Source organism: Esox lucius, chromosome 5 (genome assembly GCF_011004845.1).
Source record: "Esox lucius isolate fEsoLuc1 chromosome 5, fEsoLuc1.pri, whole genome shotgun sequence".
Lineage (NCBI taxonomy): Eukaryota > Metazoa > Chordata > Actinopteri > Esociformes > Esocidae > Esox > Esox lucius.
The window spans coordinates 2,726,634-2,743,266 of NC_047573.1; the positions used below are offsets into that span (position 1 = coordinate 2,726,634).

Genomic DNA, 16,633 nt, shown 5'->3' on the forward strand with positions numbered 1-16,633 from the left:
GTCAGACACACTGGAATCACCCTGTCAGACACACTGGAATCACCTTGCCAGGCACACGGGAATCACCCTGCTAGTCACACTGGAATTGCCCTGCCAGACCTTAGATATTATGTAATATCTAACAGGCATTTTCTAAATAATTTGACATCTCATTGTGTTGCTATCCGTCTTAAGATTGGATAGATTATGTCAAAAGATGTGGTTCTATAATTCCACACCATGTTTTGTTTTGTGTTCTAGAACTCAGATAATGTAATAGCAGAGACATATATTTGTTAATTTTATGGAAGAAAAAAACACCCGTACAGCAGAAACATTTAGACATTTTTATTCAGGTCTAAACCAGAGTGAGCTAGAAATACCAGAGGAACCATTTTTCAAATTACTAACAAATAGTGAAAATGTAGAAATTTAAATGTGAGTTTCAAATATTCCTTAATGACCGTGAGTTTTTTTGCGCGTGAGTTCAGTACTCACTCAGTTCCGGAATTTGAACAGTCACCTTGCCAGATAAGGAACATTACATACATTGCATTGCAAGCTTCTCTTATTGACTCAAATTCAAAGAGCTGCAAAAGCTGGTTGATGTGTAAATGTCAGCTAACCGCTAGCTAACAAAGCGTGACATGTAATTCAGTGCAGTGAAAATGAATAAACTATTTAAAAAGCATAGCGGCGCCCACAACGGGTAACTTAACTTCTAGAAGGTTTTTACAATGGTTTTGATCAGTTGTCAGCTCTTCCAGGAAATGTTAAGATGCTCTATGTTACTCACGAATATCATTCGTTTTTGTGTATTAGTGTTGGCTGTCTGTTGGTATGTAAGTAACACTTCTTCTCCCGATTTGAATGCTTGCTACCTGGTTAATATCATAGTGTGGTCTTGAAACAATTACAATCAGGAAATAAAGTTAGAAACACTGTTTGAGCAAAATGTGAGAAAATAACAGCGCAGTCTGACCAGCCATGGTTACGTTACTTGTAGCTAGGCGTGCTAATGGTACGTTCTAAACATGACGTTCTAATCACACCAGTGTTATCATACACTTCAGGGACCACTCTAGACTGATCACACTGGTGTGATTGTACGCGTCAAAGGGTTAAAAAGTGTATATTTTTATAAAAACGGTTCTTGTAACATCTTCTTTGGATTCAGCTGTACCAGTCACTACTGTTGTTGAGAAGTCTAGTTCATCGCCAGACACAGCCACTGGAAAAGAACAAACAAATCAATTTATATAGACAGAGAGAAGCAGATAGATAAAGAGGTAGGCAGACAGAGAGTAGCAGACAGACAGAAAGGTCTACAGACAGACAGAAAGAACAATACAGGGAGACAGAGAGACAGACAGAAACAGACATACAGAAAGATACAGGGAGACAGACAGATAAACAGGCAGACGTTTGCCAAACATAGTATGTATTCAGTCCACAAGCTAATGAAGACTGCTGCCCAAACACATCAACATGAGAAAAGCAGCTCATTGTGGGAGGGGCTGCACTGGAAATGCAAACCTATTGTGTATTCAAGGGTTAAAAATGTTTCAGAGGTTTTCCTTCTTTCACTTAATTTGTACTATAAAATAAGGCATAGACTGTGAAATATATAGATAGAAGTTCACACCTGCGAGATAACCAGGTCAATCTTCCCAGAGGCATTCAAATCCAGAGTTTTGAACATCTCTGATGGGATTAAAACAGAAAGAGATCAATCCAATACAAAAACACAAAAGCGTTGTAATGAAATATTTTTTAATTCTGTCTTTATCTCATCTGCTGTTGTCACTTTGTTGATAGTGTCGTGTTACTGAGGAGATGGCTTACTGAAGAGCATTTCCAGTCTGATGAGACAGTCCACGAAACAGTGGAAGTCAATGTCATAGTGGGCGCTGGCATAGCGATTCACAATGGTCTGCAGAACTTTACTGTCGATTTGGAAGCCTAAGGAAACGGACACAAACATAGAAATAGAATGAATAGACAAAACTAAAATGGACACTTTCCACCTACTGTATAGTGACCCTGCCACCAGAGTAAAAACCACAGCACCAAGCTTGAACAATTGATCTTAACCTTCCAGATAGTATATAAACATGTCATAACAATAACTTTCCAGGAATCTCCTCTAGCATGCAAGATTTCTGCTTAGAAGACACATTGTTGATATACTACCTACTTCAATCAGAGCATGTGTGTGAGTGTGTGGCAGTTAGGTTATTGAGGTTAAAGTTATGGTTATGTTAAGGTTAGAGTAAGGGTTAGGCTTAGTGTTAGGTTTAACGTTGAGGGTTTGGGTTTTTTAATGGTGCTAAATTTCCCTTTTTCCCGGTCTTCCCTTTGATAAACCACCCAATGTGTGTGTGTGTGTGTGTGTATGTGTGTGTCTGTAAATATGTTACCTGCTTGGGTAAGAGCAGCTCTCATCTCATGTGAACTCATCGTTCCAGATTTATCCGAGTCGTAACTCTTGAAGATGTCCTGAAGATCCAACAACAGCATGAAATCAAATCCCAGGAAAAAAACTCACGTGAAACTTTAATCTGTAATCTTAATTTGATCAGCCTGTTGCTGCAAAAATGTTCTTGCTCAGTTTGAATTAAATTGTTATAGTGTTAAAAACTGTCAAAGTCTGAAATTCCCACTAAAAATGTTAGACATGTGGCCAATGTTGGTCCAACAGTCTACGCAGTTTGAGTCAATACGACCACAGGTCTTTCCGCAAAAACTGCTGTCCCTCACAAAGTAACGCATAATCTGAGTGCCCAGTGTTTTAACTTAACTACAAAAACCTTTAATGAATTACTCTATAATCCACATGAAAAATGCTGCTGCATTTTTCTTGCTGCGTGAAACTGTCTCAAATTAAGAAACAGCATCTGTACTCATGCATTGTGTGGGAATGGATGTTAGGATTCACCCAAATGGGAGTGACCTCAGCTCATCACAATTACACTGAACAAATAATCTAATCAGGTAAAGGGTCCGTCCCGTGTTTCAGCAACTCAAATGAGTGATTTCCTTATGAACTCAGTCTCAGTACAGTCCATGAAACGGCATCTACACTAATGTTCAAAAGTTTGGGGTAACTTAGAAATGTCCTTGTTTTTGAATGAAGAGCAAAGTTTTTGTCAATTAAAATGACATCAAATTAATCAGAAATACAGTGTAGACATTGTTAATGTTGTAAATAATGAAACACCAGTCTCAACATCAACAATGAAGAGAGGACCAAAGGGATGTTGACCTTCTAAGCAGAGTTCTTCCTCTGTCCAGTGTCTGTCTTCTTTTGCCCATCTTAATCTTTTCTTTTTATTGGCCAATCGGAGATGGGGCTTTTTCTTTGTAACTCTGCCTAAAATGCTAGTATCCCGAAGTTCCCTCTTCACTCTTGATGTTGAGATTTTTTTGCAGGTACTATTTAATGAAGCTGCCATTTGCGGACCTGTGAGGTGTCTGTTTCTCAAATGAGAAACTAATGGATTTATCCTCTTGGTCAGTTTTGCACTGGGTCCTCCCACTCCTTTTCTATTTAGTTTTACACATCGTTGTATAAGATCTTCAGTTTCTTGGCAGTTGCTTGCATGGAATAGCATTCATGTCTCAGAACAAGAATAGACTGACGAATTTCAGAAGAAAGTTCTTGGTTTCTGTACATTTTGAGCCTGTAATCGAACCCACAAATGCTGATGCTGAAGATACTGAACTAGTCTAAAGGACAGTTTTATTGCTTCTTTAATCAGCACTACATTTTTTTGCAGTTCTAACAATCACAAAAGGGGTTTTCTAAAGATCAATTTGCCTTTTAAAATGATAAACTTGGATTAGCAAACACAATGTGCCAATGGAACACAGGAGTGATGGTTGCTGATAATGGGACTCAATTTTATCAATTTTGATCAGTTTTATGTTATTTTAATGGACAAAAAATTTGCTTTTCTTTCAAAAATAAGGACATTTTCTTGTTTTTGAAAGAGTGTATAGTTATGTTCTGTATCCTAACAACAAAGAATTCAGAGGGAACTGGACAAACATCACATACCAGGTAACGCAGTATCTTCATCCAAAGCAGGTGGAATTCCACCAGACCCAACTTGCCACTCCCATCTCTCTGGAGACGGCTGTCAAGGGGGGTAAATTCATGGTGCAGGAATGTCTACACAATACCCCAATGTGGGGTCCACTATGTGTCATGACTCTGGTGTGGATTGGCCGGTTTAAATGTCTTACACATTGCATGAACACTTGTGGAAAATGTCATGCCTGGTCTCAGATCCAGATGTGCTGTCTTGCATCTTGAATGGTCATAGGCCAACTTTAGCTGGCAAGACAACACAGATCTGGGACCAGGCTAGAAAATGAATGAGCATTAGAGACATTCAGTTAGTGTGTCAATTACAGATAAACATTTAAATCTTGTTTCTTCCACTGTAAAAGATACATCCATAAGGCTGAGAATGTGACGTCCGGTTTCAAGACTAAATCCATCAGTCTTGATATCAGCCCCTGGAAAAAATTTGGACAGTAGAATTAATTTAAAATTAAATGTATTAAATAATCCAAAGTGATTCTATACATACAAAGTATATATATCTTATAAATATAAAGTATTAATACGTATTTATAAGATTGTTACATCTTACTTTTGGTGAAAACGTTGTTTAGAATTTCAACAAGCTGGAACACAGTCACCTCTGAGTCCTGTGAAGCACAGAGATGGTATTGAGCTTTAAAAAACAAAAAACAGACAGTCAACTCTGGTTATTATTGTGTGAAAAAACAGGAAAAACTTACATTGCCAGCAATCTTCCTAAATATTTCCTTGAATTGGGGATCCACGTCTTTCTCTGTTATTTTAGCCTGGGGAATAGGCACTGATCAACAAGCTTATTTTGAATAGATTATTAATAATCGACTCAGTGCTGAAAGTGGAGATGAAAATAAAGTGAAGAAAGGAACGTATCAGATGATCAGCTTACCTCCTTGACCTTAACAGTGGCCACTTTTCCCATTTCACTGGAAAACAAAGACATATTTAGTGGCAGTTATAGTCTTTATCGGCTAGGTGGTGCTAAAAGCTTGAAGAAAAACAATGCTACCTAACAGTGCTATCTAACAGTGCTATGTAACAGTGCTATCTAATTGTGCTATGTAACAGTGCTATGTAACAGTCCTATCTAATAGTGCTATGTAACAGTGCTATGTAACGGTGCTATCTAACAGTGCTATGTAACAGTGCTATCTAACAGTGCTATCTAAAAGTGCTATCTAACAATGCTATCTAACAGTGCTATCTAACAGTGCTATGTAACAGTGCTATGTAACAGTGCTATCTAACAGTGCTATCTAATGTTATGAAGTGTCACGGTATCCAGATACTAACCCTGTCCATTTGTTTTCTCCTGCTAGTTAATTGCACACACCTGGTGTTCCAGTTCTGAATCTGTCCCTGATTAGGAGAGGATGAAAGCCAGGAGAGTTTGGGCCCTTGAGGAGTTGAATAGCATTACCCTAGTCCTTTTCTTTATACACTTAGTTATGAGCACAGAAACAAAAACGAATTACTTCAGTAGCCATTTTCCTCAGACACTACCAGAAACCACCCCAAACTCCTTCCTACTTTTCACTTTCCCTAGATGCTACAAGAAACAACCCCTAAATCCTTAAATAGCCACTTTCCCTTGACACAACAACAACCCCTAACTCCTTCACTAGCCACTTTCCCTTGACACTACAACAACCCCTAACTCCTTCACTAGCCACTTTCCCTAGACACTATATGACATGACGTTACTCTTTCAGATGTTTCTGAGGGAAGAAGTGTTCAGGAGGTCTTTCTACATGTGTGCTTTCAGACGTTTCTGAGAGAAGAAGTGTTCAGGAGATCTTTCTACATGTGTATTCATTGTGTTAGGAAGGTACCTGGTGGCAACATGTTTTTCAGAGAAAACCCTAAGGATGAAGTTGCCATTCTTATGTGGCAGGAAGGTGGAGGGGATGATGACGTAATTGCCCGGCGGGAGACAGAAACGGTCACACACCTAAAAGATTTATTAAAAAACTGTCAAACTTGACTCAAAGTTCAATTGTAACAGAGGGTTTTCAGGACAACCTCCTTGCTCTGTCAGTTATATTTATTGGTGAAGTGTTTCCTTCAAGGCAAAGCGTTCTATAGTTTAATAAAAGCTGTAAGTAAAATTGTCACACACAGTAAAATGATAGTTACCTCTCTGCTGTCAGTGAAGGTCTTGCACATGGCCACTTCTTTCTGTTTCAGCAGCACGTCTGGTCCCAGGTGAACATTAGCCTGGCCCTTATACTGACCAAAAGAGGGGAGAGATCTGACCAATCCACAAGTATTCAGTGTGACATGGCTAAGATATGGATATGATAATGGGATGGTCACACAGCCAGCCTCTCTAGAGACATGATTCCAAAACGTCTATTTTCTCAAATTGATTGATGAATACCTGATCAGGAACCTAAGAGAGAAAAACAGAAACAAAGATTTTAAATTACTGAATTTGAACCATATTGAGAAATCGTATTGAGTTAAATACTGTAAATTGCCCAGAACAGATGTAAGATAGTAATTTGAGCCAGCTTCCAATGGCAGTGAAATTACATACTCATACAACAAGAGGAAAAGTGCACTGTTAGACAGATTATAAGAATAGACCAAAAAGTGTAGGGGTTGATTTAAAGAAAATTCTAGAGAAAATCGAATCTGAGAAATAGCCTCCAAAAGCCTTTTTAAATCTTGAATACACTAGAACAGTGGTATTCAAATCTGTGTCTGGACCCCGTGAATACCTCTGCACTACAACAGAAGTATCAATGAAGATACTGCATCTGTTGTTGATTGTGTGGTCTACAGTACAGTCCTGCAGAAGTGATAGGCGCAGTATAACAACATACCTTGTAGATAGCAAAGCCAATGGTGTTTAGGTCTTCTTGTCCCAACTTGCGGCTGCGTCGTCCGTCTTTCTGCATCAGGCCGACCAGGAAGGTGCAGCCGTTTTTCCCGTCCACAGGGTCATCGTCCACCTCCTCCAGGCACAACAGGAACTGGGGGTTGGAGCAGAACGTGGCTGGAAAGGAAGGTGTGCAAACAGAGGCCCCGAAGCGGTTTATTTAGACATTGATGGATCCATGCTGCCAGGGCACAACAGTAAATTATATTTAGGGTTCAGTTTTTTGTTTTATTTTGAATGACTTAATCAGTTTTTGTGCCATCCTCTGTGTAGCCACCAGAGCCTGAACAAATATCTCCAAAAATCTCCACAGTCACAAGAAAATTAAACACAGACAGACAAACACATTTTGCTGATCAAATTTGTAAGTGAACAATTTCTTAAGTACAACAATGAAAGACCTGCATTACTGTACTAAGAGTTTTTAGAGCTTTTGTTTGTGGTTTGTTTTTGCCCTCATTCGAAAACGAAAGTGAGGAAGTCTGCGTCTGGTTGTGGTAAGTTTTAGCGACAGCAAAACAGGCGTCTAGACTATTCTAAACTCTGTAATTGCTCAGTTTGTAGAGGACTGGGCGTGACACTCTGGGGAAGTGGGTTTGATTCCTTGCATGGCTGCACATGCTTAAAATGACCATAAGCTTCTAAAAATATTTGTTAAGTTATGAACCAAACACAGCACACATCATAACATGATGCTGGTGGTGGGTGGCAGCATCATGTTATGGGGATGTTATGGGAATGGGACACTTGATAGGATAAAAGGGACAATGAATGGAGAAATGTACACAAAACCTCTTCAGAAAAAGCTGCCATGTACAAGAAAGCTAAAACTGTGACAGACAATTACCTTTCAGTATGACCATGACCCAGAGCACACAACCAAATCTACAGTACAGTGTCAAGGGAATAAAGAAACATTAATGCCCTTGAGTGGCTCAGTCATAACCATCTAAATCCAATAGAGGATCTGTGGTATTCTTCAAAATCGCTGTCTATGGGTCCTACCCAAACAACTTGCCAGAGCTTGAAACTTACCTTTAAAGAATTGTCTAATCTAGGTGAGTAAAGTTGTGACCAATCCATCTTAAATATCAGGCTGTAATCATTGTCAAAGGGGCCTTCACCAACTATAAACTCAGTTTTCTATTTTTAATATATAATTGTACTTCACAATGGTACAAAGTAATTTCAGAACTATGGTGTGTAGATAAGTAGATCATGAAACGGAGGTACAGACAAGAAAACATTTGAAAACATGTCAAGGGGTTGTTGAATTTCTATACGTACTTTCATAATTATGTAAGTTATTATTTAAATTGAAAAACATGCTATTATTACTTAAAATATAAGCAAATGTATACTGCCAACGCATCTCTGAATGTCACTGAATCAAACAATGTAAAGGGCTGTTTACTCTAAACACCACTATTGACATGTTCTGCTGTCTGTAAAGAAACAGGTGTTTTGGCTGAGCCTGATGTCATACCAGGATTCGAGGAAGACACTGCCCCTTCCTGCTTTCTCAATTCTTCAGACACATTTCCTTTCTCCAACAGCTAGTAGTAGTTGTTTAAACTGTCAATACAAGTTTCTTAAGGCAAATGGTTGTATTTGTTTGTCTGCCTGGTGCAGATGAATCTGTCTAGCGAAGTATATTTTATTGCCAAATATGTATTTTTATTATGCTAGGACGTAATCCAAAACTGCTTTGTGCTTGTGCGAATCCATAGGCCAGCCTATGTGTCAGGAGAGAAACACTGCTTGAAATTGAAAAAATGTAGCATATACCTTGACTTTTACATGCAGCTATCAACTTCTAGTAATGAAGCAAACTTCTCTGTTAAATGATTTATATCCCAGAAAGCTTTAGGCCTGACCTGGATGGTTTCGGCAGCCTCCGGCAGTAGAGCCCAACCTCCACGCCCCTTCGTACTGGTAGTGCATCCAGCGACCCACCCCTTCGCTGGTCAGCGTGTCTGGAGTCAAGTTGCAGATCTCCAGTTTAGTGTACTGATGCAGGAAGTCAGAATAGGCCATCCTGAAGAGAGACAGAGCGTTGTCTAGATAAACCGTGCCAATCGCTGTGCAGAACCTGGTCTCACTTACAAAACGCAGCAAAATCCATTTATATGACAAGCTAAGATCCTGCTCATGATGTATGTATAGGACACCCTGAACACAGACAGATGAAGTAATACATTCTATGTATTGGGGTTTTATCTAGTGATAATATGTCAGTAGTAGCATAACCAGATACTCTGTGGAAGCTGTTTACCAACACGCTTTAAAACACTCCAACTAATTTTACATCAGAATATTCTTCTTGTATTTGTCCCATAAAACCATGTTTGCATTTTCCAGATATTTGTTATAGTCCATCTTGCCCATACAATTGCGCTATAGAAAGAGAAGGGTTGTCAGAGACTTATTTGCCAAAATATCGACATCTGGTAAACAACCAATTCATAAGGCATTATAAACACCTTTCTAAACCAGTCATTAAGCTTTATAAACATGTTATAACTACATCCTTAATTAAAGCGCCACCACGTTTTCAATGCATACAAGCACACTCACCAGAACTCCCCATCCTCAGCAATGTTATCCAGTCTAAGTTTTTCTTCTGGACTGACATACTTCCATTCTGTGGAGCTGGTAAAAGGAAAACATTAATCAGTGTTGTTGTAGCATCTGATTCATCCATTTGGAACACAGTGGTAAGATGAAAAGTGGAATTGTGTGCTAACGCAGAGGTATTCAACCCTCGCTTCAGGGGACCCTGATCGTCTGGGGATCCTTGAGGAGAGTGCTGAATATCTCTGTGGTATTCAACCCTCATTTCAGGGGACCCTGATCATCTGGGGATCCTTGAGGAGAGGACTGAATATCTCTGTGGTATTCAACCCTTGTTTCAGGGGACCCTGATCGCCTGGGGATCCTTGAGGAGAGGACTGAATATCTCTGTGGTATTCAACCCTCGTTTCAGAGTGGACCCTGATCATCTGGGGATCCTTGAGGAGAGGACTGAATATCTCTGTGGTATTCAACCCTTGTTTCAGGGGACCCTGATCGCCTGGGGATCCTTGAGGAGAGGGCTGAATATCTCTGTGGTATTCAACCCTCGTTTCAGAGGGGACCCTGATCATCTGGGGATCCTTGAGGAGAGGACTGAATATCTCTGTGGTATTCAACCCTTGTTTCAGGGGACTCTGATCGCCTGGGGATCCTTGAGGAGAGGACTGAATATCTCTGTGGTATTCAACCCTCGTTTCAGAGGGGACACTGATCATCTGGGGATCCTTGAGGAGAGGACTGAATATCTCTGTGGTATTCAACCCTTGTTTCAGGGGACCCTGATCGCCTGGGGATCCTTGAGGAGAGGGCTGAATATCTCTGTGGTATTCAACCCTCGTTTCAGAGGGGACCCTGATCATCTGGGGATCCTTGAGGAGAGGACTGAATATCTCTGTGGTATTCAACCCTTGTTTCAGGGGACTCTGATCGCCTGGGGATCCTTGAGGAGAGGACTGAATATCTCTGTGGTATTCAACCCTCGTTTCAGAGGGGACCCTGATCGCCTGGGGATCCTTGAGGAGAGGACTGAATATCTCTTTGCAGGTACATCGCAGCTAGTTAACTAATGACTCACTTGTCACTCCAAGGCCCGATCCATTCCACGTTTCCCCAGGGGTTCCTGATCCGAACCAGCTGGACTGGGCTTCCTCGGACGTGGACCTGGGTGGATGACAGACGATGGAATCCATTTAGGATGAGTCAGCACATCCTGGTCTTTAAACTCCTTTAAAGCATTGATGCTCCTGTCAGAAGGTTTTAAACCCAGAGTTGCCATAAAATGGAACACTTCAGTGTGAGGCTGAATACTGTGTAAAGAAAACATTTTCATGAGTCTCTTTGACACGTTCAACATGCAGTGTTGTTTCCCCACTTTATTGTTTGATTTTTAAATAGTATGTCACTCAGGCCCAACACACTCAGACAGAGTGGACTTTTAATGTGTAAACTTGTAAATGTGTGAATTTGTTTGCTAACTGTAGCAGCTTGTAGCACTGCGTGTCATATCATTTGTATAAGACACGCCGCGTTTTAGAAATATGTGAATGTCACAAGATGAAGTTCCATGTAAATGGACAAGAAAGTGCTTTATATCGTGTTGTCTGGGAGACTGAGAATGCGGGAGACCCCATTGGGAGAACGGGGCGAGGGTTTGAACCCAGGGTGGGTGGTACATCATGAAGGTACGTACCTCCTCAGCACCAGTGACTGAATATGCATGGCCCTTCACCAGTCCAAGAGCCGTCACGTTCTCAGTCTCATAGGCGCTGGTGACCTGAGGGAAGACACTCAGGGTGACATCTGGGTCTCAATCAACTAAACAAACAACCAATCGAATATCTAAACGCAGCCTACATCGATGCAACAGCCCATCAGTGAGCCACGCTCCAAGGCCTTGACCATGATCTGGAAGAGAGAGGGAGGAGCTTTGTTCAGCTGGTACGTCTCCGCGATCCCTCCTGTGAAGTCCTCAAAGCCCTCAATGGTGGAGCCTCCAGACAGAGCCTCATAGCAACCATTCACCCTGAGACACAGACAGACAGACAGAGAAACAGAGACAAAGGTGGAAAGACGGACAGATCAGACAGAGAAGTTCATTGTAACCCCCCCAAAAAAACAGACATTGTTGTGAAGAACTTAATGTATATTTATGTTGCAGTCCCTTAGATGACAAGACTTCAGTCAATGGATTATGGTGTCCCTTACTTGGCGTAGGCCTTCTCCAGCAGGGCGCTCCAGAACTCATTCCCCTCGGCTGAGTGGACAAACAGCAGCTGTCCATTTCTGGTGGGCAGCCGGTCATCTATGACCACGTCCAACCACTCCCCAAACTGCCAGAACTGAAGGACCACAACAGATTTTTAGTCACCTTGGATACAAGAAAACGCTAAATAAGCAAGAAGTAATTTTGGATTAACCACATGAAATTATTAATAGAAATGAAACTATTAACTATTGAAACTCCTATTCCCTAACCCTTGACTCCTGACCTGGAAGTGGAAGATGCCGGCGTAGTTGTCAGTGAAGCTCTGATCAGGAGGAACGACCCGAGCCAGAATATCCTGGTCCAGGGTCAGAGAAGCGATAGCAGCCAATAGCCAACAGTCCCCTGGAACACAAACACACATACATCATACATCTATAAACACCCATCATGACAAACATGCCGTACAGAAAATATACACTATTATGATGATTAGTATTATAAGTAACAGACAGCTGTACAATGATCTGGCTCAGCAAGACAACAGACATCCTGCTGTGAGGACCCCCCAGAGGAGAAATAACCCTAAAGTAAAGAATATGGCACAGACGGTCTGCATAATACCTCCAGACAGTCTGCTACAGATACATGGTGGATGGGCGTAGTGTGTGTTTATAGGTTTACTATACGCTGATGGCCAGTGTAAATGTTTTAACTGTCTGGGGTTCCTTCCCAGTTTTGTCAACATTGCTGAGCTGTCTCCATTGTCCCGGGTTTGGGACCGTGACACAAGGATGTAGGCTGAATGTTCGTATTCTGGTGGTGCCAGGTGAGCAGGTTTCTGATCATTATGCTCTTAGACCACATATCTGTAGATAAGCCTTTTTTCTCTATTTTTCATGCTCTAGTACTGTGTGGAAACAAAGCTGGGGATTACAGTGAAGATGATCTTGGGATTATAGTATTTTGTAGCATCGAAGCTTTGTGAAATTGTTCTTACCAAGCTCTCCCTGGCAGATATCGGTCCTGGTGGCGCCATTATCAATGAATGTGGGATTTGAGCAAAACTCCTTCAGAAATCAGAGGACAAAGCTATTAGTCAAAACATTTTCTATCAAATGTATACATAATAACTTAATAAACATGCATAATAGCTTCCAAAAGTATGTTAATTTGGTGTATTTAAAAGAAATCTGCTGTTCTGGTTTTAAAAGATGTAAGTGTACTCCAAGAACAGAATGAGGTGGTTGTAAAGTATACTGGTCATTAAAAATACCCATGTGATTAAACCATTGATTGGGCAGCATGACATCATAATCATTGAGGAAATAACTATTATTATTGAGGAAACAGCTATTATTTGCGAACATGGTGTGTTTGAACCTTCAAGTTTGAAGTTGGGGGGGGTTGATATTTCTCTGATTGACGCTTTGGCCAGAACTACATGATAGGTATCAACAACATTATTTGGGTAAATACACAGGTTTTTAAAGATATTTCTTTGTAAATTCTGTATTTGTGTGAGGAAAGAGTTATTGCTGAATATGCAGTGGGACAGATTCAAACCAGCACTGCAGCAGTTAATATGAACAAGTGAGAATTCATAACCTGAATTTAATTTATAGTGAGTATATAAGTGTATACAAGTGTATAAGTGTATTCTACCAAAGCTACTGAGGGCCCGCTGAGCAAGCACGGTTAAATATTGAAGGGCGAAGTCATATCACAAGTTACTGATTGAGTCTTACAGCAAATATGTGACAAAGACAGAGGAATCTATTTGTCATTAAAGCACCAATCACAGACCGTTTCTATGGAATGTTTATCCTGAGCAGGCCAAAATAGAGTCAATTATTTTCTAAATGATACTGAATTGAAAATTATGCTTGAGGTCTATATGGAAGTTAATGAAGCAAATCAGACTGAATTGAAGTATCTCAAGTTTAGTTTACAGGTTCTATAGTCTTGTAAAGTATGAGTGAAGTGACAGAAACAGGCAATACAAAATCCATACCATTGTTTTAGAAAAAGGTTTCGAAAACATGGACGTTGAATCGAATCGTCTTGAATCTTCCTCTATAAAACTGCTTCATATTCACTTGTAAGTTGAGGCCATTTGTTCATTGCAAACTGAAGTAGATTTCCTTTTGTAGAACCTAAATATTTAAAATAACAAACAAAAGATTTTAACGTATTTTTCAGAAAACGGAAAGGATGTTGCAGCCTATTATTCAGACTGCCTGTAATTATGTTCCTAACTAAAATGCCTTCTGCTGACCTTTTACAAACCAAAAATATTACACTTTCAAGTAAATTTTCTTCATTGTTTTATAGTGGTCTATAGTAGTAGTAATGTCTAGTTTATTTGTTGTTTCGTAGTGGTCTATAGTTTCAAGTAATGTCTAAGGTAATTACTTTTTCAAAATGACAAAAATATGATTTGCATGTCTATTTGAGACTCTGTAAATTAAATAAAGGAGGGTTTCACATCCATGATATCTTGTCTTCTCTAAATTGAAAAGAGACATTCCAGTGTTTTACTGATTACTGTTTTTACATCGGCCAAGCCTACAAAATGTATATAAATGTTTTCACTGAGAGTTAAACCTCATAAATGTATGCTATACATTACGTTTTCCTCAAAACATTTATGTCTCCAAAACACCAATATTTATAAGTCCCTAACTGTTTTGTAGACTGCGCAATGTACTACAGAGAAACTTATCAATAATGTCATTTTTAATGTATCTTTTTTTACAGTTGTGGTTAGGTGTCCAGATGTGCAGCTGAGTCCGTGTCACTGGAATCACACAAACACTTTAATTCAGAGAGTTGAAAAGAACATTTCAATCATAAAACACCTCTCAAATTCCAGTTTAACCACTGCACATAACGTAGATTAGGATGGTCAGTCGGCACAGCCCACGGCTCAAAATCTCAGGTTACCATTATCTTGTGTTTAGGGTTTCATTCTCTTTGAAAGTTTCCTTTGTTTCTACAGCGTTGCACCTGCCAAAGCAGGTGTGCTAGAAGGACAGATTTCGCTGTTATTTCCTTGTCACGCAGAAGTCAATTATAGTAACTGTAGCCACCATCAAGGTGACCCGGTATGTTTACTAGCACTAGCTGCCGGAGGTTTTTTAATTCTTGAATAACACATTGTACAGAACACAATACAAGGAAACATGGATTCTGACGAAGATACTCGTGTTGACATTGGTGCCACGTCCCCATAACAACAGCGAGCGGGGGCTATGGGGCTGTTTAGATGGGCAGACCAAATTCAAACTGATGTGTGAACAGAGATCAGAATGTTTACCTGTGTAAAACAAAGACCTAGTTGTCCCAGATAATAGTCTTCAAAAGACACAGCTTTAATAATGAGGCACTGACTACTGTTTGTCAGAATATGACAGCAGTCAGGTGTTATGGTTCCAATCATGATGCAAAGGTTTTTTAAATCAGGGACAAAGGATCTGACCAGGATGGGTTGTTGCCTCTGAACTTACCTGAACATTAGACTGCATGTGTCCTTCTACTTGTGTATAACATGTATACCTTTATATTGTACAGGTGCCATAAATAACCCTGTGACAACATGGAAGTGTTTTCCATTTTGGTCAGGGTAAATCAGAAACTTTACTGTAAATAACAACTGCTGTTAACTGCTGAAAGCACATTTATTTTCACAAACTCTCACTGAACTGAAAGGCAGTTGTAAGAAATCCCCCCCAGAGATATTTCATAATTTACCATTCAAATAACTTCCTGAATTGACTCAGTTTCAATTGTAGGCTAAGCGGTGAAATAACATGATATTATCTCCACGGTCAGTGTCTCTCACCCTGGGTCTCTTCCACTGCAGCCCTTTGGTTTTGGAGGAGTATCTCCCCAGCTCCTTGTACCCCAGGGAGTTGCTCTCAGCTGGGAACATGGGGTCCTCAAACAGCCTCCCACTCTTCAGACATTCCTGGAGCAGTTTCTCGTAGTCCTGCTGAAGGAATTTCAGCGCCTGCTGGTTTGTTCCCACACCGTCATTCCTCCCAATCTGACGGGCCACACAATCTCCCATCGATGTCATCCTTGGGCCTGGAGATTGGACGGCTGGTCTGAAGAGATTCAGTAAGGGTTTAGAGGTCGCTGTAGGGTGCCTGCTTGCTTGGCGGCAGACGGGAGCTGTTGATTTATGCTGATGGCTCTGATAAAGAGAGTAGGACTGCAGAGTCTAAAGTAGGAAATCCTATTTAAAGGAACTGTAGTGACTGTAGATGAAGTCCTTTTATATGTTGGATGATCACGGGATGATCTCTGGATGAAGTGGTGGTTGGCCCCTCCTTCGGTGCTGTAGGATGGAGTTGTCTTTAGCTGCAGGGGTTTGAGTGCCCTGTGGTAATGCCATCTCTCTCTCTCTCACACACACACACACACTCACGCACACACACACACACACACTCACACCGTAACGTACCCACACCACCTAAGACACACCATCACACACACACCTCACCTGTTAACCCCCCCCCCCCCCCCTTATGTTGCGTATGACATTATTTCTCATTTAAATTCACCACCAAGGCAGGACCCAGAGCTGAGGGAGGAGCTAAATGGGTGGGTGTGGGGAAGAAACACATAACAACAGCAGCAACCCACAGCAAACACACCTACCTAGCTATCTGCTTGGATTTCACAGACACACACACACACACACACAGGTTACCACACCGACATCTGTCTAGGCAACCTGAACCTCCCTCCATCTACTGTCAACAATAGATGGGGGATGGGAGTTTGTGTGTGTGTATGTGTGTGTGCGTGTATGTGTGTGAAGGGGCGTGTCTATCACAAGGGGGCAGGTTTACGTGGTCAGGAGTTTTGCAAATGAAAT

General features: G+C 40.7%; 1 protein-coding gene across 1 annotated transcript; it reads right to left on the reverse strand.

Moving 5' to 3' along the window:
- Positions 1–1,049: 1,049 nt before the first annotated feature.
- Positions 1,050–16,204, reverse strand: LOC105028010 (calpain-2 catalytic subunit). Its single transcript, XM_010900437.5, has 22 exons — positions 15,593–16,204; positions 12,749–12,818; positions 12,035–12,153; positions 11,751–11,884; positions 11,400–11,568; positions 11,236–11,319; positions 10,621–10,706; positions 9,549–9,623; positions 8,849–9,009; positions 6,916–7,088; positions 6,468–6,479; positions 6,224–6,316; positions 5,920–6,038; positions 4,977–5,013; positions 4,792–4,857; positions 4,641–4,698; positions 4,439–4,503; positions 4,040–4,108; positions 2,400–2,478; positions 1,825–1,941; positions 1,625–1,683; positions 1,050–1,210 (listed from the first exon to the last, which is right to left on the reverse strand). The coding sequence occupies exons 1-22, from the start codon at positions 15,827–15,829 to the stop codon at positions 1,187–1,189; spliced, it is 2,106 nt and encodes a 701-aa protein (XP_010898739.2). The 5' UTR covers positions 15,830–16,204; the 3' UTR covers positions 1,050–1,186.
- Positions 16,205–16,633: the final 429 nt, after the last annotated feature.